This window comes from Hippopotamus amphibius, chromosome 17 (assembly GCF_030028045.1).
Source record: "Hippopotamus amphibius kiboko isolate mHipAmp2 chromosome 17, mHipAmp2.hap2, whole genome shotgun sequence".
In the NCBI taxonomy this organism is placed as follows: Eukaryota; Metazoa; Chordata; class Mammalia; order Artiodactyla; family Hippopotamidae; genus Hippopotamus; species Hippopotamus amphibius.
In genome coordinates this window covers 51101131-51124879 of record NC_080202.1, presented here as the reverse complement: position 1 = coordinate 51124879, position 23749 = coordinate 51101131, and the positions used below count along the sequence as shown (strand labels likewise).

The following is a 23749-nucleotide window of genomic DNA, read 5'->3' as shown; positions in this document are numbered from 1 at the left end:
TCATCGTCAGGGAAAATATACAGCCTTTAGGGCCACTTTCTAGCTGTCTGTTCCAGACCCTGGCTGCTCAAAGAGTGGTCTGTGAACAGCGGCATCCGCACTGCCCGGGAGCTGGTTAGAAATGCAGGACTGGGTGCGGTCCCTAGGCCGGGGTGGAGCAGGGGGGGTAGGGGGTGAGGGGCTCTCCCGGGGGGGACCGGCTGAACCTGACCAGACCGACTACACAGCAGCCCGGTGATCCGGGGGAGTGGGGAGAAGAAGGGGTGCTTGGAAGTGGCCCTTGGCTCCCTCCCCTGGAGGTGCAGAGGGCGGGGGGGAAGGGGGCGGGGGGGGGGGGGCCTTGGCGAATGGCTTTCTTGCTGGCCACTTGCAGAGGTTTGGATTCAGGATTTGTTCCTAGTGTCCAAGAACTTGATAACAAACTTACAGAAGCTGATGCTTACCTACAAATCTTGATGGAACAGTTAAAGCTTTTTGATGACAAACTTCAAAACTGCAAAGGTGATGAACAGAGAAAGAAAACTGAAACGCTCAAAGAGACAGCAAATAGCACGGTAGAGTCACTTAAACACTGCATTGTGTTGCTGCAGGTCGCTAAAAGTACTATGAATCTTGTAGATGCAATATATTAACCTAGTCCCTGGGAACCTGTGATCAGCACAGAGCCTTCCCAGACTATCTTACCTCCAGAACCCGCTCAGTTGTGTCAGTCAGAGCAGCGTCCATCTTCTCTACCAGTTGGACCTGTGTTAGCGGCCTTGGGACATCATCAGACTCCAACACCAAACAGTGCAGGCAGCGGGCACTCACCACCTAGCAGCACTCTAACTCCTCCGAGCCACCTCGGCTTGTCTCCAACCACAGTCCCCGCGCTCTCGTATTCTAGCAGGGAAGATGAATTCTACGACGCGGATGAATTCCATCAGAGTGGCTCATCCCCAAAGCACTTAATAGGTTCCTGGGGATCTGCCTCAGTCTTGACACACAGCGGCTCAGGAAATAGTCTAAAGCACCCAGACACCACGGGATCACTTAATTCTTCCATGTCCAATGGAACAAGCCATGCAGACCTTTTCGATTCACAGGATGCTAGAGATGATGAAGGGGAGGCAGGGTGGGTGGAAGACTGCAAGAGTGTTCTCATGCATCTGTTGTCACAGGTTAGGCTTAGAATGGATCTTACTAAGGTAGTTCTTCCAACATTTATTCTTTTTTTTTCTCTTTTAAATTGACTGATTGATTGATTGGCTGTGTTGGATCTTTTTTGCTGTGCGCGGGCTTTCTTTTTAGTTGCGGTGAGTGGGGGCTACTCTTCCTTGTGGTGCGCGGGCTTCTCATTGCAGTGGCTTCTCTTGTTGCAGAGCACGGGCTCTAGGCGCGTGGGCGTCAGTAGTTGCAGCACCTGGGCTCAATAGTTGTGGCTCACAGGCTCTAAAGCGCAGGCTCAATAGCTGCGACGCACGGGCTTAGTTGCAACGCGGCATGTGGGATCTTCCTGGAGCAGGGATTGAACCCATGTCCACTGCATTGGCAGGCGGATTCTTAAGCACTGCGCCACCTAGGAAGACCCCAACATTTATTCTGGAAAGAAGATCTCTTTCAGAAATGTATGCAGACTTTTTTGCACATCCGGACCTGTTTGTGAGTATTAGTGACCAAAAGGATGCTAGAGACCAAATGGTTCAGGTTGTAAAATGGTACCTCTTAGCCTTTCGTGCAGAAAGGAAAGGACTGGTTGCCCAAAAGCCATACAACCCCACTTTGGGTGAGGACTTTCAGTGTCACTGGACATTACCAAATGATACCGAAGACAATGCAGAGCTAGTTGCAGAAGGACCAGTTCCCTGGGTTTCCAGCAATAGCGTAGCATTCGTGGCTGAGCAGGTTTCCCATCATCCACCCATTTCAGCCTTTTATGCGGAGTGTTTTAACAAGAAGACACAATTCAATGCTCGTACCTGGACCAAATCAACATTCCTTGGGATGTCAATTGGGGTGCCCAACATAGGGCAGGGCTGTGTCTCGTGTCTAGACCGTGATGAACATTACATCCTCACATTCCCCAATGGTTATGGAAGGTCTGTCCTCACAGTGCCCTGGGCGGAACTAGGCGGAGAAGGCAATATTACTTGCTCCAAAACGGGCTACAGTGCAAATATCATCTTCCACACTAAACCCTTCTACGGGGGCAAGAAGCACAGAAGTACTGCTGAGATTTTTTTCTCCAAATGACGAGAAGTCTTTCTGCTCGACTGAAGGGGAATGGAATGGTTGTAATGCATGCAAAATACTCAACAGGGGCAAATGGAGTTTTTATAGATACCAAGAAGTTGCCTATAATCAAGGAGAAAGTGAGCAAATTGGAAGATCAGAATGAGTACGAATCCCGCTGCCTTTGGAAGGATGTCACTTTCAACTTAAAAATCAGAGACATTGATGCAGCAACTGAAGCCAAGCATAGACTTGAAGAAAGACAAAGAGCGGAAGCCCGAGAAAGGAAGGAAAAGGAAATTCCAGAGGAGCCAAGGTTGTTTCATGAAGATGGAGAATGCTGGGTTTATGAGGAACCATTACTGAAACATCTCAGTGCTGCCAAGCATTAGGTTGGGAAATGCAAAGTTTGCTCCTGCTGACCAGGGCAGGAGGCAAAATTAAGTAACGGTCTTCCTTTGGAAGGACCTGTTCACTCCCTTCTTATTGCAGTGGTTCCTGTCTCGGGGATACCGGACTTTCTGATGCAGATGAACAATTAAAGCGAGAAAAGCTTCCCGTTTTCCTGCTCTATGGCAGTTACAATGTCGACTTCGGTCTTGAGAAAAAGTTCCGGTTTTGGAAGCAAGATATCTGCTCCTTTTCCAAATCCCACGTTATAAATCCCAGTCTCAAGCTCTGCACTCTAGTACTGCTGTTGAGATATACACCTGTTTCCTAGTTCATATGAACTTGGGTGATACATATATACACATATATACATATATATAATACAGCTGACGCCAGAGTTTTCGTAAATACTCCATCTACTGTATATTGGTTCCTCTGAGTTGTTTTAGAAAATTTAGCGCAGTGTGTTAAAAATCATGTGTTAGGAAATTTCAGGCTCTCAGCTCCAATAACTTTTATTTTGGAACTGAACTGTTATGAAGTTGTATCTCACTCTGGATTACAGTTTAATTATACTCAGTGCTTCTTAAGGCTTCATAAAGTCATTTTTCCACAAAAAAAAAAAAAAAAAGAAAGAAAGAAAAAGAAAAAAAAATGCAGGACGCAGGCACCAAGTCAGACCTCTGGTCTTAGTTTGATAGAGCTTCCAAAACAAAATGCCATCGGCTAGTGGCTTCCAGAACAGAAACGGATTTTCTCACAGTTCTGGAGACTTGAAGTCCCCGATCAGGGTGCCAGCCTGGCAGGGTTCTGGTGAGGTCCTTCTTCTTGGCTTGCGGATGGCTGACTTCTCTCCGCGTCCTCTTGTGTTAGAGACAGAAAGAATAGCCTCTCTGATACCTCATCTCATGAGGGGACTAATCCCAGTAAGAGGGCCCCACTCCTAACTGCCCCCCAGCATCCTCACCTCCATGTAGGGCTTCAAGATATGAACTTTGGGGACTTCCCTGGTGGTGCAGTGGTTAAGAATCCACCTGCCAATGCAGGGGACACGGGTTCGATCCCTGGTCCGGGAAGATCCCATATCCTGTGGAGCAACTAAGCCCATGAGCCACAACTACTGAGCCCACGTGCCGCAGCTATTGAAGCCCACAGGGCTAGAGCCCGTGCTCTGCAACAAGAGAAGCCACCACAATGAGAAGCACGCACCACAACCAAGAGTAGCCCCCGCTCATCCCAACTAGAGAAAAGCCCTCGCCCAGCAACGAAGACCCAACGCAGCCAATAAATAAATGAATGAATAAATAAATAAATTTATTTAAAGAGAAGAAATGAACTCTGGGCACAGATTCTGTCCATAACCCCCAGGGAAGCCGAATCTGCATTTTACTAAGGTCCGCGGGGGACCCACGTGCACATTAGAGATTGGGAAGCAATGCTTTAAGTCACACACATTGGAAAATAGCCAATTTTGGGGGTGGTCAATTTGTACAAGTCACTTTGTACGTTTCCCTAGGAAGATTAAACTGGCTTCCTGGGCCAGTGCTTTTTCTTCACTGAGATCAACTAGTAGCTACGAAGTATAGAGGACTTTGTGTGTGCCAATCCCTTTCCTGAGTACTTCACACATTTTATCTTATTTAACTCTCATAATAACCCTATGAGGTAAATATTTTCATCCCATTTTACAGAAGAAGAAGTTGAGGCTGAGAGACATAAGTAGTCTGTCCAAGGGCTCACTGGGCTATGCTAAGGCCAGGATTGGAATTCGTCTTCCATGTCAGTGGTCCCTGTAGTGTGGTCCCCAGACTGAGAGCATCCTTATCTCCTGAGAGCTTGAGAGCTTGTTAGAAATGCACCTTCTTGGGCCTGAGAGCCTGAGACCCACCGAATCAGAAATTCTGGAAGGGGGTGCCAGCAATCTGTTTTTCTCAAGCCCCCCAGATGATTCTGACAAACTCTCAAACTTGAGAACCCCTCTTCAAAGCTGTACCCCCTCCCGACGTAGGCCAGACCACATGGGTGACGTGCAGAGAAATCTATCAAATCAGAAAGCTGAATCGAACATGGAAGGTCCCTGGGGACTGGCCCCTGTTGGGAAAGCTCTGAGGAGCCCAGCAGCTTGGATAACTGGGCCGTCAGCAGGGTCCCTGCGCAGCGTGGGCCTGGCTCTCTCCCCTCGCCTCCCCTCTCTGCCTCTCTCTAGTGTGCTTGTCCCTTCCTTCCCACTCACAGCTGTTGGCTGTTGCTTCCCGGGCACTGGCACCCTCCTGGGGCTCCCGCTGTTCTTTCTTGCTGACCACCCACGTCCCCTCCTGAGGCCAAGGTCTTCCCAAGTGCCAGGCTCCTGTGCAGATGGGCACTGGACACCCGTCCCCGCAGGGATGTGTCTCCTGAGACACCGCAACGTGGCTGCGACTGCCTCTTCATAACCTCTGCCCTGCAGCCTCCTCCCACCTCAGCCTTCCTGGCGCCAGCTATTAGGCCCTCAGTCAAAGCATGGGAAATGCAACTGAAATTAGATTTTCTGCTCAAACAATATTCGTTTACATCTGATCTCACCTCCAGAAAACAAACAAACAAACACACACCTTGAAAAGGGTGGATCTTCCATTTCCGACCTCAAGCTGTAGCAAAGGCCTTGTCTGAAAGGAAGACTCCAGAAGGATGCAAAGGAACCTGTACAACTTCACTACCCTCTACCCGCCCCCCCCCCCCCGGGGTTGTTCAGGAATCAGGCAGTGTCAGACACAGTGTCAAAGTCATGAAAAACAAAGATTAAGAAATTGTAGATTGAAGGAGATGAAGACACGATGACTAAATGCAATGTGGGATCCTGGGCAGATGAAAGACATCAATGGAAAAGCTGGGGATCCCTGAATAAAGTCAGTAGTTTTAAAAAACAGAACATATGGTGTGTATGTATATATACATATATACACACACATATCACAAATACAAAGGAATATTGCTCAGTCATTAAAAACAAGAATGAAATTTTTCTACTTGCAACAATATGGATGGACTGGGACAGTACTACGCTTAGTGAAGTAAGTCACAGAGAGAAAGACAAATACTGTATGTTTTTACTTACATGAAGAATCTAAAAAATTAAACAAATAAATACAACAAAAGAGAAACAGATGCACAGATACAGAGAACAAACCAGTTGTTACCAGTGGGGAGGGGTGGAGGGAGGGACAAGAGAGGGGAAGGGGATTAAGAGATACATACTACTAGGTATAAAATCAATAAGATACAAGGATGTAATGCACAGCACAGGGATTATAGCCAGTATTTTATAATAAATTTAAATAGAGTATAATCTATAAAAATGTTGAATCACTAGGTTGTACACCTGAAACGAATATACTGTTGTGAATCAACTATTCTTTGATTTAAAAATCCCATTGGGATTCTGAAAATTTTATAGTTTATATAAAATATATACGTGTATATATATATAAAAATACACATACACACAAACTATATATGTGTATATACTCATATTATTTTAGGATAATTGATATCTTTATTTCAGTAAATCTAGAGAAATTTTTCCATCTGAGAGGAAAGAGTTAAAGCAAGTGGTCTATAATCCATTAACTCCCTTCATTGAGGAGTTGCCCTCAGTGAAAAGAAAAGAAGGAAGGTGACCCAGTTTAATATCCTTGTCAATTGGTCCTCCAGGTAAATAGACTAATGATATATGCTACGAGGAAGAGTCTTTATGTTTGAAATGCCCTTAGCAGTATGTCTGTGGCTAGGGATTATTGGTAGCAAATAGAACCCATGAGCTATGAGGCATGGCTCCCTGGATAATGTCACAAAGGCTATACAACTTTCTGGAATGTTTCATAATTTAAATGCTCCTGCTGTGTGAGGTGACTGATAGAGACTTCATCTATTCTGGACCTGAGTGGCATGTTCAACATGGGAAGGAAGAAACTATGGCGCTCTTGACATCTCAGACCTCTATTTATTAGCTAATGGCTTTTATCCTTGACATTACTTAGCGAAGCTTGATGCTGGATAAGATCTCCGATTCATGTCAGTCTGATTTAACAATTTGATCCTGTATGTTAGTTTACCATTCAAGAACACTAATGTTTTATTTTATGTTCCTTAATAAGATTTTACAGTTTTCTTTATACAGATCCTATTTCTTGTAAAATGTATTCCCAGATAATTCATGGGTTTTGTTGATGTTATAAATCAAATACTTTTCCTATTTTATTTCTATTTGGTCACTGCTAGCTTAGGGAAAGCCACTGAGATTTGCATATTTATCTTGTATTAAGCCACCTGAACCAAAATGGCTTATCGAAGGCTCAATAATTCTCACAGATTTCTTTTAGTTTGTGTGCTTGTGTTTCCTAGATACACAATCATATCATCTGAAACTAAAGTTTCCCTTTCCCAATATTATTTCATCCCATTTCCTCATTAAAGTAGCTACAATCCTTAAGACAATGTTGAATGACAGCAGCAATAGTTGGCATCTGTAGCTTTTTTTCTAATTTTACGATATCTTCATATTTTAAACTTTTATCTTATCACTAATGAAATCTAGTTTTAGAAATTCTCAGCTGTAAGACTTGGACAAAACTTCCTTTGGGGACTGACAAGGGTATCTACTATGCATACCATCAACAGATAGATTTTCTTTTAGCTCTTCAAATTCTTTTTCAGTGAGTTTGAGGTCCATTTTTTCTAGAAGTGGTTTCAGGTTGCTGCTGTCAACTTTTCCTCCTTAAGAAAGACAGAAAAGGAACAGGAAAGCAACTAAATGATCTAAAACATGAAACACACATTTATGTCTTCAAATGTCTTTCATGAGTATGTATAAATATTATAATAAAAGAGACAACAACAAAAAATAAAGTTTGCATCTTTGTATTGTTATTGCTCTTCCTGATAAGAAGACTATAATTCCCATTTGGCTTTTCCAAGAGCACAGAGAAAGTCAACAGGTACAGTGGAAGTGGAACACAGTCCCTTAAAACCTATATTGGTGACAAGTCTACATAGAGATGTTCTCAGGAAGGTTATTGGTAACTGGACCTGGAGACACCTCATCTGTTACTCCCAGTAGTGCTAATTCACAGTAAAAAGTATTTTTTTTTTGCATAGTTTCCAAAATTGGCTGTGTTTGTTGTTGAACAACTTTTCTAAATGTGGTGAAGTGAAGCTAACCCTCTACTTCAATTTTTCTCTGCCAATTCCATACCAATTATTTACTTGGGAGCAATACTAGAAAAATTCCAAGTATGATATTTCTTATGAAGATAAAAGTATACACCCCATTTCTGTGTAAAGTGAAAATATACTGAAAGAAGCAAAAATAAGAAATAAAAATATAAAGAGGGAGATGACTCAAAATCTTATGCAAAGACTGATGATTTCAGACAAAAATATTAATACGTTACAATTCTTACTTACTTTTGAAAGACTTCACACCCTTTAGTATCCTATTTTTATGCACCTTTGCATCACCTGTTTAAAAAAAGGGGGTTGGATTATGATACAGGGAAATTTTGATAAGGGAATTCATAAGCATAGAATTTATTTCCTATAATCAAAAAGAATAATAATTTGTGCTAGAATATTTTTTCCTGTTTTACCTTGAAGTAGCAAAGAGAGAGAGAGAGAGACAGGTTGAGATAGAGAGAGAGAGAGAGAGAGAGAGAGAGAGAGAGAAAGTATGAATAAATGATAAAGCAAATGGGCAAACTGTAAACAAATTGTGAATCTGGGTAAAGCGTAGGAGGGAGGTCTCTGTATTATTCTTAAAGCATTTCTATAAATTTGAAATTATGTTAAAATGAAGTTAAAATACTAGGAGCCAAAAAATCCAACCATCTAAAAATATAGAAATTCTTCTGGAAGCAACATTTGGGTCAAAGAGAACAAAGATGAAATTTGTAAGCTAATTAATAATGATGGTAACGAGAACTATATATCTGAACCCATGAAATAAGGCTGAAGCAAGAAAGAATGAAAATAGAGTCAACCACTCAACTTAAGAACAATAAAGAACAAAAAAGTCCTAAAGACAGCAAAAGGAATTGACAAAAATTAAAGCAGAAATTAATACAGTAAACACACAGTAAAGAATGAATAAGTCTAAGAACTGAATTGTTTGTGGGGTAGGAAATAAACAATAACACAGTTCAACTGCTAGGAAGTATAACTGAGAAATAGATAAAGTATATATACAGCAAATCAGGAATGAGAATAGGGAAATAACTATCTATACCTGGGAAATTTTTAAAAAATTATATGAGAATATTTTGCCATATTCTGTGTTTGAATTGGTTGATATTCGAGGAAAATACAAAATACCAAAATTGGCTAGAAAAAATTAGAAAACAGAAGCAATTCAATTATAATGTTACGTAATTTGATACACAAGGATTGGTGATTCATGATTCATGATACTTTGATCTTCACTGGAGAGTACATCTTTACTATAGTAAAATTATTGCTTGGGTGAGTGGGATCAAGATGGCAGAGTAGGAGGACGACGAGCTCACCTCCTCTCGCGAACACATCAAAACTACAACTACAGATATAAAACTCTCACTGAAATCAACCCAAAGATTAGCAGGATGACTCTTCTACAACCAAGGCTGTAAAGAAAGAAACACAGAGTCTGGTGGGGGGGGAAGGAGAAGTGATCTTGTCAGGATTTGCACCCCTAACATGGGACCCAGAAGAGGAGGGGGATATCACAGGCTCCGGGAGCAAGGGGTTCAAGCCACATATTAGGCACCCCAGTGCCTGGGTCTGACACGGGGAAGATGAGCCCCCTTAGCTGGTTTGAAAACCAGTGGGATTTAACAAACAGCTGTAAGAAACTGAGACTCTACTATTGAAGAATATGCACACAGACTTGCTTACTCCCAGTCCCTGTGCAGAGGCAGCAGACTGCAAACTGCCTGATGCCCTGGCTGGCTTGCCAAGACTACACCCAGCATGCCCTCAGCCTGCACTGGGCTCCTACTCCAACACCTCTTGCTCCAGTGCTGCTCCCCACTACAGCAGAGACTGTCATTGCCAGCAAGAGCTCACAAACTTAGAGGGAACAGAGCTAGCCCTGACCCTGGCCTTGCCTCTGATCAGGGCAGAGGCAGCCATTGCCAGCGTGAGTGTCCATGCATACACATGAAAGGGAGTGAAACCAGCTTATTAGTGTGGCTCCAACCTCTCCAGTCCCGACTCAGCCTCTAACCAACACATGCACACCGGGGAAAAAATGAAACCAGCACAGAAGTGCAGGCCCAAACCCTCAGGCCCCGGCAATGTCCCCACTGCAGAGACTGCAATCACACCTGCGAGAAACCCATGTACCTCAGGGCTCCTGCTCCAGCCCCTCAGACTCAGCTCCCACATCCTATAGGATAGTAAATGCCACTGAGCACAGGAGAAGCCCTGCCTCACATCTGGCTCTGGCTCTAGTCCCTGTAACTACAACCCTACCTCTTACAAGGTGGTGGCTGCCAGCACACCCCAGAGAAGATGCAGTCCTTGCTCACTTCAGATTCAGCTCTTCCACCAAAGCCACTAGGCACATGTAGACTGCATAGGGACACTCTCCACACATGGACGCTCTTTTTTTTTTTTTTTTTTGGCACACGGGCTTAGTTGCTCCGCGGCATGTGGGATCTTCCTGGAGCTGGGATCGAACCCGTGACCTCTGCATTGTCAGGCGGATTCTTAACCACTGCGCCACCTAGGAAGCCCTGGACGCTCTTTTAAGACTGCGATAGGTAACTGTTTTACCTAATTTCATAGAGACCCAGAGAGTTAAATCAAATGAGAAGACACAAGAATATGTTTCAAATGAAGAACAAGGGGAAAAACCCTGAAAAACACTAATGAAACAGAGATAAATAATTTATACAATAAAAAATTCAAGGCAATACTAATAAGAATGCTAACTGAACTTGGGAAAAGGAGAGATGAACATAGTGAAAATTTTAACAAAGAACTAGAAAATATGAAAAAACAAGTCAGAGCTGAAGAATACAATAACTGAAATGAAAAATACACTAGTGGGAATTAACAACTGATTAGGTGATACAGAAGAACACACAAGTTATCTGGAAGATAGAATAATGCAACTCACCCAATCAGAACAGCAAAAAGAAAAACAAATTTAAAAAAATGAGCATAGTTTAAGGGACATCTGAAACAATATCAAGTGTATTACCATTCAAGCTACTGGGGTCCCAGAAGAAGAGAGAGAAGGGGGAGAAAATGTATTTGATTAAATTATGGCTGAAAACTGGGAAATTCTACCCAGCATGGCTATCATTCAGAATTGAAGGGGAGACAAAGAGTTTCCCAGACAAGCAAGAACGAAAAGAGTTCATCAGTACTAAACTGACCTTACAGGAAATGTTAAAAGGTCTTCCATAAGTGAAAAGGAAAAGGTTATAACAAGAAATGAGAAACTATATGAAGGGAAAAATCCAGTGGTAAATGCAAATACATCATAAAGGCTGTAGATGAACCACTTACATAAGCTAGCATGAAGGTTAAAAGACAAAAATTGTAAAATCAACTATAATTACAATAAACAGTTAAGGGAAAGGCAAGAAGATGTAAAACATGACATCAAAAATACAACATGTGGCAGGGGAAGTAAAAAAATGTAGATTTCTTAGAATGTGTTTGAACTAAAATGACTATCAGTTTAAAACAAGTAGATACAGGTCAACATATATGAACTTCATGGCAACCACAAATCAAAAACCTATGATAGATATACAAAAGCTAGAGAAAAGGGAACACAATCACAATGCTAATGGAAATCATAAAATCAGAGAGGAAAAGATTAAAAGAAGAAGAAAAGAACAGAGAGGAACTTTAAAAACAACCAGAAAACAAGTAACAAAACAACAATAAGTACATACCTATAAATAATCACTTAAATATCAATGGACTAAATGTTCCAATCAAAAGGCATAGGTTGGCTGACTGGATTAAAAAAAAATCCCATCTATATGCTGCCTAAAAGAGACTCACTTCAGAGCTAAAGATGCAAAAAGACTGAATGGGGGGATGGTGCGAAAAAAGTATTCTATGCAAATGGAAACAGAAAGAAAGAAGAGTAGAACACTCATATCAGACAATGTAGACTTTGAACCAAAGTCTATAACAAAAGACAAAGAAAAGGATTATATAATGATAAAGGGATCAATACAAAAGAGGATATAACATTCATAAACATATGTGAACCTAGCATAGGAGCACCGAAATATATAAAGGAAATATTAACAGACATAAAGAGAGAAATTGAAAATAACACAATAAAAGTAGGGGACTTTAACAATCCACTTGCACTGATGAACAGATTTCTTTTTTTAGAGATTTTTTTAAAATTTAATTTATTTATTTATTATTTTTTGGGGGGTACACCAAATTCAATCATCTGTTTTTATACACATATCCCCATATTCCCTCCCTCCCTCAACTCCCCCCCTACCCTCCCTCGAGTCCCCCCCACCCTCCCCATCCCAGTCCTCTAAGGCATCTTCCATCCTCGAGTAGGACTCCCTTTGTTATACAATAACTTCCCACTGGCTATCTATTTTACAGTTGGTACTATATATATGCCTGTGCTACTCTCTCGCTTCGTCTCAGCTTCCCCTTCACCCCCAGCCCCCCCAAACCTCGAGTTCTCCAGTCCATTCTCTGCATCTGCGTCCTTGTTCTTGTCACTGAGTTCATCAGTACCATTTTTAGATTCCGAATATGTGAGTTAGCATACAATATTTGTCTTTCTCTTTCTGGCTTACTTCACTCTGTATGACAGACTCTAGGTCTATCCACCTCATGACATATAGCTCCATCTCATCCCTTTTTATAGCTGAGTAATATTCCATTGTATATATATGCCACATCTTCTGTATCCATTCATTTGTTGATGGGCATTTAGGTTGCTTCCATGTCCTGGCTATTGTAAATAGTGCTGCAATAAACATTATGGTACATGTTTCTTTTGGGATTATGGTTTTCTTTGGGTATATGCCCAGCAGTGGGATTACTGGGTCATATGGTAGTTCTATTTGTAGTTTTTAAGGAACCTCCAAATTGTTTTCCATAGTGGCTGGACCAACTTACATTCCCACCAACAGTGCAGGAGAGTTCCCTTTTCTCCACACCCTCTCCAACATTTGTCGTTTCCAGATTTTGTGATGATGGCCATTCTGATCGGTGTGAGGTGATACCTCATTGAGGCTTTCACTTGCATTTCTCTGATGATGAGTGATGTTGAGCATCTTTTCATGTGTGTGTTGGCCATCTGTATGTCCTCCTTGGAGAAATGTCTATTTAGGTCTTCCACCCATTTGTGGATTGGGTTATTTGCTTTTTTGGTATTAAGCTGCATGAGCTGCTTGTGTATTTTGGAGGTTAATCCTTTGTCTGTTGTTTCATAGGCAACTATTTTTTCCCATTCTGAGGGTTGCCTTCTAGTCTTGTTTATGGTTTCTTTCGCTGTGCAAAAGCTTTTAAGTTTCATGAGGTCCCATTTGTTGATTCTTGATTTTATTTCCATGATTCTAGGGGGTGGGTCAAAAAGGATCTTGCTTTGATGGATGTCATAGAGTGTTCTGCCTAAGTTTTCCTCTAGGAGTTTTATAGTGTCTAGCCTTACATGTAGGTCTTTAATCCATGTTGAGTTTCTTTTTGTGTATGGTGTTAGGAAGTGTTCTAATTTCATTCTTTTACATGTTGCTGTCCAATTTTCCCAGCACCACTTATTGAAGAGGCTGTCTTTTTTCCATTGTATATTCGTGCCTCCTTTGTCAAAGATAAGGTGCCCATATGTGTTTGGGCTTACTTCTGAGTTCTCTATTCTATTCCATTGATCTTCCTTTCTGTTTTTGTGCCAGTACCATACTGTCTTGATCACTATGGCCTTGTATGAATAGTTCATTATTCTTAAAAAAACAAAAAATTACAGACAGGGACTTCCTTGGTGGCACAGTGGTTAAGAATCCACTTGCCAATGCGGGGGACACGGGTTCGATATCTGGTCCAGGAAGATCCCACGTGCCACGGAGCAACTAGGTCCGTGCTCCACAACTACTGAGCCTGCGCTCTAGAGCCCGCGAGCCACAACTACTGAGCCCGTGTGCTGCAACTACTGAAGCCCACGCACCTAGAGCCTGTGCTCCACAACAAGAGAAGCCATTGCAACGAGAAGCCCACGCATCACAACAAAAAGCAGCCCCCACTCACCACAATTAGAGAAAGCCCGGGCACAGCAAGGAACACCTGACACAGCCAATATATACATACATACATACATATATACATACATACACACATAAATACATAAATAAAACATTACAGACATAGGCTTCATTTATTTTTTTCCCCTAAGTTCAAAAAAATTCCCAAAGAGTAGGGGACTTCTTCCCAAGACACAAAAAATAAAAGTAAAAGAGCAAATTACAAATAGTCCTTGGAAGGGGTATGACTATAAAATCAATACATGTGACCAATGACAATATTAGCAATTAAACAATTAGGGAAGTGTAGAAACAAAACACTTGAGAGATCTTATGTCCACTTGTATTTCACCATGATTCTTACCTCTGAGAGACGTCATACCATCCATCAGCCTATTTTGATAGATCTTTCCATCTGCTATAAGAAATTGCACATTTCAGGCTACAAATTACACAGAAGTGCATGAAGATAAAATAACAAAGCTAGAATTTTTAAAAGATATGGTTGATTATTTGCACCAGAAATGTCCAATTTTCTCTAAAATAACAAAATCAAGAAATAGAGAAGGTTCAAAAGGCAGACATGCCACCTATTCCTGAGCAATAGAGGCAGGTACTAGCGACTAACCCCCACGCTGAAACATATTCATTTCCATTTCTCCTTTTTGATTTACCTACTGCCTTCATTCTAGGACCTACTTTCTGTTTCTCATATTCACAGATTAATTTTTGGCCTCTTAGTGGACTCAAAAGTGACAGTATGAATGTTCTTTTCCTGATGGCGGGATTCATGCCTGCTGTATTCATTCCTAAACTTAGATGGAACTTCTTCTTAAGTTAGAACAAGGTCATGCTAAATATTTCTAGATACATATTCTTTCTGCCATGATCAAATAGAGACAATTTTTAAATATATAGGACTGAGTTCCTTTAAAGGCTATAGTAGTATTTGAAATTCTCACCATCTATTGGCAGATGTTTCAGCAGCTTTAACCATTCCTTTCCTGTGAGCTCTATCCCCATGTTTTCCAGAACATATTCCACATCACTGACATTAATCTCCCTTCCTTCAAAAATACAAAATGCAATCAGATGAAAATTTAAGGATGACCCAATTTCAAAACATGAAAAAAATAATCTCAGCCTGTTGCACCTGAACTTCACTGCTTGATGAAGAGCAAATGCAGAGCCTGACATATCTAAACATACAATCAATAGCATTCATATAAATAGATTCCTTAACTGCAGTAAAATGATTCACATCATATTAATGGAAATAATGGTTACAAAAAGTGTGGACTCTCATCACAAGAAAACGAGGGTTACATAATTTTCTAGTGAACTGGGATTTTATTAGGACTGACCCAAATATTCTATCATCAGATCAAATAATGTTTCTGATCATCTTTAAATAACAGTTACACATCTTTATCAGAGCTTTACTTTACCATTCATTGATTTAATCTATAATTTAGGGGTTTCCCCCCCAACATAGGAAAGGTGATATAATAATGTCAAGTCCAAAGACAAAGAATTCACTACCAAGATGCAGAACTGAAATTTTATTGCTAAAATGGAGACAATCAAAAGTCTAACTCTAAGAAATTAGATAAATTAGATTTAAAAATTATCAGATGAAAAGTAAAATGAAAATTAAAAATCTTCAAAATATAACTTTGAGTACAATTTATCCTCTGAGATTTATACTGACTTCTCACCTGTAAGAGCTTTCACTCCATCCATCAACTTATCAAGATCAACGTTCCCATGAACTAAAAGAAAAGGTAAAAATAAGAGTAATAGAACAACTCAGACTCAGAATGAAACTCCTATATTGAGAAAGTCCACCCTTTCCCATTGTGCCCCATGACAACTTTCAACTTATAAATCCTGGTTTTCAGAGATTCTATATTAGATGATGTGCCCTATTCCCTAGATCAGAGGTTGACAAACTATGGTACAGTAACCAAACCCACCCACCACTCATTTTTATATAGCTCATCAGCTAAGAACTGGTTTTGCATTTTTAAATGGTTGAAAACGCTCAAAGAAGAATATTATTTGTGACAGAAAAGAATTATATGAAACTCAAATTTCAGCATTTACAAATAAAGTTTTATTGGGAAAAAAACACACTCTTTTTTGCTGTTTTGGCTGCTTTTGCACGACAACAGCACTTGAGTAGTTATGACAGAGATCATATGGCCTGCAAAGCCTAAAATATTTATTATCTGGCCTTTATAGGAACATTGCCAAACTCTGCCCTACATTATGGAGTACACCAGAGACACTATACTCTCCTGAGTTGTTGAGGTTCACTCTGCTTTACAAACATGAGAGGAACCATTTACTGTTTTCAGATATATACTTTAAATCAGCTATTGGGCCTATGTTTGATGAGGTAAAGGCAAACACACTTGAATGGCAAGGCAGAAGTTATCAGCCAAGAAATAGGAGCTATAGAGAAGAACCAGAGAGAAAGTTCAGAACTGAAAAGTACAATACCTGAAATAAAATTTTAATGGATGTGATCAATAGCAGAATGATGATTATAGAGGAAACTGATAGTGAACTTGAAGATAGTTCAATAGAAATGATCTAATCTAAGGGACAGAGGAAAAAGATGGAGAGTATTAGGGGACTGCGGGATGATATCAAAAGATCTACCATATGTGTCATTGGGGTTCCAAAAGGAGAGAAAGAGATTGAGGCAGGGGAAAAAAAGAAGATTTGAAGAAATGATGGCTGAAAATGTCCCAAATTTGGTGAAAGATATAATAAATTTATAGAACCCTTGTACACTGTTGGTGGAAATACAAATTGGCATAGTCATTGTGCAGGTTTCTCAAAAAATGAAAAATTGATCTACTGTACCCTGCAACCCCATTCCTGGGTATATATCAGAAAAAAACAAAAGCACTAATTTGGAAAGACATATGCACCCCAATGTCCATAGCAGCATTGTTCACAATAGCCCAGATATGGAAGTAACCTAAGTGTCCATCAACAGATGAATGGATAAAGAAGATATAGATAGATAGATTGATAGATATAGGTATACAATGGAATACTACTCAGCCATAAAAAAGAATGAAATTTTGCCATCGGCAGCAACATGGATGGACTTGGAAGGTATTAAGTTTAGTGAAATAAGTCAGACAGATAAAGACAAAGAAAATGTGGTATCACATATATGCAGAATCTAAAAAATAACACAAATGAATGTATATAGCAAAACAGAAACAGATTCACAATTATATAAAGCCAACTAGTGGCTGCCAAAGGGTGAGGGAAGGGGGTCGGGACAAATTAGGGATACGGGATCAAGCAGCAAACATATATCGTATAGCACAGGGAATTATAGCCATTACCCTATGATAACTTTTAATGGATTACAATCTGTAAAAATACTGATTTGCTATGCCGTACACCTGAAACTAATATAATACTATAAATCAACTATACTTCAGGAAAAAAAATGTAAATAAAGAAATAACATCAATCCTACACAAATTTTTTCAGAAAAGAGGCAGAAGTGAGGCTACCTCGATAGCAAAGCTAAACAAAGACATTACAAGGCAAAAACGATAGTTGTAATGAGATTGTAATGAGACTGGAAAGAAATACGTTTTAGCAGAAAAATCAAGAGCTCAGAGTTAGGCAAATCACGTCATAGATGATTTGAGCTATTCAAGTGGAGACTGCAAATAGGTAATAGATAAACCAACTAGAGCTACTAGGAGAGTTTTAGGATAGGAACATATATTAGTTATTTATTCTCATACAAATAGAATTCAGAGCTAAGAAAGTAGATAAAGATCACTTAGGGAACTTTCTGAGCCTTGAGGTAGATCAACTTTTTGAGAGAAGGTCCAAAAAAGTAGAAGAGGGGAAGGCTAGTGAGGGAGAAAGAGTTTCTAGGAAGTTACGATCCGATTTACATATAAGTGGATCACTCTGTCCACTATGTGTAGAGTGGCTTTAGAAGTAAGACTATAGGCAGAGACAGTTATCTAGCAGTTCAAACAGAGACGAAAAGAAATAGAAATAAGGGTAGTGATACAGGGCTAAATGTTTGGAGTGGATTTAAGAAATATTTAGGAGCTTACACAGGCAACATAAGGTAATTAATGGGATGTGGGACTTTGGTGGGGGCGATGAAGTGGGAAAAAGGATGAGTTTAAGAAGATGTAGAACATGAAAGACTAAGAAAATTATATTTGGACAACTGTTTTGGGTGACTAAATATAAAGGTCTCACAAGATTTATGATAAAATAGTTTGAAGATCAGGGGAAAAGACTAGACAGAATATACAATTTGGAAGTCTTAAGCATTGATAGTTGAATGTGGGAGTTCATAAAATCACTTAGAGATAGCATGTAAAATAAAAAGAGAAAATGGTTCACAATGGGATTAGCTAAGGAATGAAGAACTGGGGAGGATGTGGTCACTTTTAAACTTAATCTATACAATTTTTATCCTATATTTTGACCATTCCATAGACAAATATCCTGGCTTCTCTGGAACACTTGATATCAACAAGGAAACACGCTGACCACTTTAAATTTTTTAAAGTGAGGCAGAATTTCTTTACTTTAGGAATCAGATCTACTCTAAGACACTCAAATTTCCTTTTAGCCTCAAATAATCCATATTAAGTCTCCTATATAATAAGTTCTCTGCAGAAAGGTGCAGTAGTAACTACAGTGCTCATCAGTAACTGGTACATTATCTGGTAGACTTTTAAGCTCCTTTTCAGTGAGCTTGATTCCCATGTTTTCTAGAACAGTATTTATCTTACTTCTTTTTTTTTTTTTTATTGATACTTTTATTTATTATTTATTTTTTTATTTTTTTGGGGGTATACCAGGTTCAATCATCTGTTTTTATACACATATCCCCGTATTCACTCCCTTCCTTGACTCCCCCCGCCTCGAGTCCCACCCACCCTCCCCGCCCCAGTCTTCTAAGGCATCTTCCATCCTCGAGTTGGGCTCCCTTTGTTATACAACAACTTCCCACTGGCTATTTTACAGTTGGTAGTATATATATGTCTGTGCTACTCTATCGCTTTGTCTCAGTTTCCCCTTCACCCCCCACCCCCTCCCATACCTCGAGTTCTCCAGTCCATTCTCTGTATCTGCATCCTTGTTCTTGTCACTGAGTTCATCAGTACCATTTTTAGATTCCGTATATGTGAGTTAGCATACAATATTTGTCCTTCTCTTTCTGACTTACTTCACTATGTATGACAGATTGTAGTTCTATCCACCTCATTACATATAGCTCCATCTCATCCCTTTTTTACAGCTGAGTAATATTCCATTGTATATATATGCCACTATCTTACTTCTTTTAACTTCCCCTCCTTAGGAAAAAGATATGGAGTGAGAAAAATTATTAAAATACAGGAAATACATTAAATAGTAGAAATATATAAATGCTCTGTGTTACTACTGTATTAAAATGTTTTACTACTAAAATGAAAACAGATAGGATTAAGGGAAAATACTGATATAATCAATGTTTCAGTACCATGAATACTGCTTTTTAAAATGAGTACCAAACATTATTTTAACATTCTATTAAAGAACCTTAAACTTTGCCTTGGTGAAACTATGGTCAAGAAATAACCTATGGAGGAATTCTGCATCTAAAGCTAAATACAACTAATCAAACATATAGTAGAGAAGGATTTTGAGAAAATTCTCAGTTGCCTGAAAACTTACACTGGTTTCCACTGGAACTTTGAAATTACCCTATACCGGATTCACTTATGCCATGAAAATAGTTTATGAACATAAATTTTTTGGTGACTATTTTAAAATGGAAAACTCTCTGTATCAGTAAAAAAGAATATATTATTATCTCTATAAACTACCTGGGATGGTATCAGAGAAGGCTTTAGCTAAACATGTTCTGAAGTTGAAGCAAGATCTGGGACTGGGCGTGCATGGAGAAGAAAATTTATCATTCAAATTGTAAAACAGGCCTAGAAACTGGAATAAGTAGATAGATGGGGAAACATAACTACAGAGAGACTGACAATACAAATTTCTGGCTGTCATTACCCCAGTCTTAAAGTGACACTTGATTTAGTTGATATAAACACATAGCAAGTTGTTATAAAGTGGGCAGTACCTTGACAACTTACATTAAATTAAAAAATAACCCTACTGCCACCCTTCCGAAGGGTCTAGGAAAGCCAGGAAGCATTCTTCCAGTAGCAAGAGTCTCCTCTCAATAAGTATCAAGTGGCAGGGCTTCTAAGTGTTTTCTTCATTCTCCTTAAACTCTTCTCTTTTTTTTAGACTAAGGACTGGGAAGAGGGAAAGCAAAAAAAAAAAGAAGAAGAAAAGAAAAAGAAAAGAAAAGAAAGAGAAAAGAAAGAAAAGAAAAAAATAGACCCTAGCCAGAAATTTGTACCTTTTAAAAACACAAATGAAATCACACGCATTTTAATATTATTTGTAAATTGTTTCACATCCTTTATATTAATACATCTATAATAAATGTATATAAGTATATATATTTATACTATGTATACTTTTTCCAGAGATTTTCTTCCATTTATATGATATTTAATTACTTATCTTTTCTTCCATTTATTACCTGGTCTTATTCTGTTTTTGTTTCTTTAAGTAAGGTTTTTCCATTTTCCTTGTAATGTTAACTATTTGTATACAGCCATGCAAAGAGTCAGTTGTATAGGGAAGGTAGTAAGAATGGCAGTATATTTTCAAGGCATTTATATCATTTTCCTTTAGGGAACAGCCAATATACCAAATGCTGGTATTCACGATGATTTATTTTTCAAGTGATTTATTTTTCATGATGATTTATTTATTTACAGCCAATTGTGACTCAAAATATCTAAGATGTTCATGCATCTGGAATAACTGTATACCTCACCTGTATTGCTGCCCATTCAGCATAGTGTTTTTGTGTAAAGAGAGAATATAGAAAGTGGATATGGATACATGGCTTTAGGAACAATAGTAGGTAACATAGGAGAATTTGCCATTAGATACTAATTTTTAATAACATCATATAATCGACATTTGGGGCTTGTGAGATGAATGGACAGACTATTTAATTTCTTTTTCTCTCTATTTGGCCAGTCTACTTACCATCCACTCATCAAATATTTTAGCACTTATTTTAATAAATGAAAGGTACTGTGCTAGCTAATGGGAATACAATAAAGAACCAGGTATGGTTCCTGCTGACAATTTTCAGGTTACACGTGAATAAGTTTGAAAGGTATGAAGTGAGATGGAAGAGGATACACAATAGAATGCTATGGCTTAAGTATTAGGTGACAAAGTGCATTATTCATTTGTGGAAGAAACTTTCACTGACTCTGCTAAGTATTAGGCACTATACTAGACATTGGAAAGAAATATAATGGATGCTAAAAAGAGAGCACAGTCTCTGCATTCAAGTAGCTCAGTCTGTCACGGGGAGATAGATACATCAACTGACATTTGTTACCAAAGAAAGAGAGAGAATTTTCTACTCAGTAAATTAGGTGACATTCCTGTTACCCACAGAAAGCTGTTCATATCCAATACAGGAGTTCAGCCCCTTCAGCATGACTACATAGCACAAGTGAGGGGCAGGGAGTAATAAGAAAGGCTGGAAACCAAGACCTGATACCGAAGGACCCTTTAGATCCCGTACTTGGACTATAGAAGTTGGATTTTTTTGGTGGTCAATGGCTAGGCACTAAAGACATTTAAGTGGCTGAACAGTATTGTGATATTTATACTTTATGGCATTCTAATATCTTCGAAGAGAAGGATTTGAAAGGTATCCTGTTGATAGAGATAAGCTGATTTGAAAATTAATGGAATATAAACAGAGAAGGAGAGTGAAGAGTGAAGGATTAGTACAAAACATTCTAGCTTTCCACATGCCACTTGTTTGAATTTGACCTACTGAGAGAGACAGACCAATACATGGAAGGAAATTACAAGTTTTAGAATGTTGAAGGTAAGAATATATAGTAGCAGTTTTAGATATATTGATCTATCTTCAGGGGAGAATCCTAAACTAGAGATCTGGAAGTCTTCAGCACAGACATAATGGATGAAAATATTCCTCCGGCAAAATGTGTAAAAATGAAATGAGTGAAGGTCATTTAAGAATAGCAGTGGTTGAGGAATGACTTTTTAGGGAGGACATTGCCTACTCCAAAGTTTTCATTCTGCTCTATAAGCATTTCCTAATTTGAGTGGTCTTGACTATTTTTTGAGCAATACTAAGAATACAGATAGGAAGAAGTTAATAACTATGGATTTTAGAAACAAATTTCATAATGTCATAAATTTCATTTATGAAAATTAAGAGAGAGCTTCTGGGGCAAAACACCCCTCAGCTAGCTACCTACCAATACTCCTATTTCCTTCCATAATTCAGAACTGTAGATGGAAGCACATGCCCAGCTAGATACTACACTTCCACCACTCCACCTCCCATTTGCATTTAGATGTAGCTGTGTGACTAGTTCTCATCAAAGAAATGGTTGTAGAAATGATTGTGTATCACATCTCTCTCCCTCATGCTCTCTTCCCCATTCCATTAACTGGATACAAAACTCCCTGGAAGGGAATTCAAGATGGAAGGAACGTGGACCCCCTACATCACTGAATGGAGAAAAGCCACTGCCCAACAACCAAAAAGACTCCCACCTCAGACTTTTATGGGAGAAATAATTAAACATGACAGATTTTGAGGTTTGTTTTAAATAAAAATTTAGTTTATGCTAAATAATACACACTCTGTTCTTAAATTAGGACTGGCTTATTTGTATCTTTGGCAAAATGCATTTTTTTCTTTTTTGGTATACCAAATATCACTAGTTAATATATATTCTCTTACACAAGCCCATAAGTGTGTATTCCTTCCTAAGACCCATGGTCATCTACAATGCTTACCATCAAGTGGAAGATTTTCTATCAGATCTTCTTGTTCCTTTTCTGTGAGTTCAATCCCCAGGTTTTCCAGAACATTGTCTAGGTTATTGACTTTAACCATTCCTCCTTAGGAAGCAAACACGAAAGAATCATGAAAAAAAAATAACCATTTCAAAAGATTAACATATATATATATATATATTTTTATCTTACGTGCATTTTAGTATGATAAAAATAACACTTATCTAAATGTTCAACTTATTTGTATTAGTTAATGGGCACATAAGGTTAGCTCAGCAGATCACCTAAAATGATGCCAAAAACAACTTAGATAAAAATGTTCTGAGGTTGAAGCATTACTTGGGGGGAAAGGGTTATGACTGTGTGTTTAAAGTTATTACTTGTAGTATTAAGTAATAACCATCTGTTGACAGAGGGGTCAAAGGAATACGAAAATGGTAGAACTGTCCTCATGGGAACCATGGGAGTATAGTGTACAAATCTGTTGCCAAAACAAAGTCAAGGCGGCATCAGCTGAGAGTGCTAGTTTGAGCTTTAGATCACCAATGTACTGCTACTGCAACATCTACAAAGTGTACTAAAGGTTATAAAAGTGGGTTCGATTTCTCTAAGAGGGAAGAGGGTCATGGACAGCACCTTCACCACAAAGCCCTGCAAGGAATGTTGCTGACGGCCATTCTTCCAACGGTCTGGAATGTCAAGAGGCCAACGGTCACTTGCAAGAGACTTTGCTCATCAAAATTTTATTTTTCATTTTGTGGCATTTAATTTAATTTCATGGGACATAATGAAAAGAATATGAATGCTTCTTTACTATTAAGTTTAGAACGTCTTGGCTCTTCAATGGAGTACATTTACGTGGGCCCGTTCACTCTCTATGTTGCCTCCTCACTCCACCCTCCTCAATAATCCTCAGCAGTATGTTGTCTCTTGGAAGATTCATTTGATCAGAAAACATTAAG

At 39.1% G+C, this 23749-nt stretch overlaps 1 protein-coding gene, 1 long non-coding RNA gene and 1 pseudogene across 2 annotated transcripts in view; 1 reads left to right on the top strand and 2 right to left on the bottom strand.

Moving 5' to 3' along the window:
* The window catches only part of LOC130840995 (calmodulin-beta-like), a 47239-nt gene that overhangs the window by 4737 nt on the left and 18753 nt on the right, over positions 1-23749 (bottom strand). The window contains exons 6-10 of the mRNA XM_057717131.1: positions 22788-22892; positions 15566-15619; positions 14810-14914; positions 14212-14265; positions 444-493 (exon numbers count right to left, since the gene is read on the bottom strand). Of these exons, the coding sequence (XP_057573114.1) occupies positions 465-493; positions 14212-14265; positions 14810-14914; positions 15566-15619; positions 22788-22892 (347 nt within the window). The 3' untranslated portion in view covers positions 444-464. The remainder of the gene's footprint in view (positions 1-443; positions 494-14211; positions 14266-14809; positions 14915-15565; positions 15620-22787; positions 22893-23749) is intronic.
* Positions 348-2603, top strand: LOC130840996 (oxysterol-binding protein-related protein 9-like; annotated as a pseudogene).
* LOC130840998 (uncharacterized) lies at positions 2927-8099 on the bottom strand. Its single transcript, XR_009050101.1, has 3 exons — positions 8044-8099; positions 7249-7353; positions 2927-3772 (listed from the first exon to the last, which is right to left on the bottom strand). It is a non-coding gene; the product is annotated as an uncharacterized LOC130840998 (long non-coding RNA).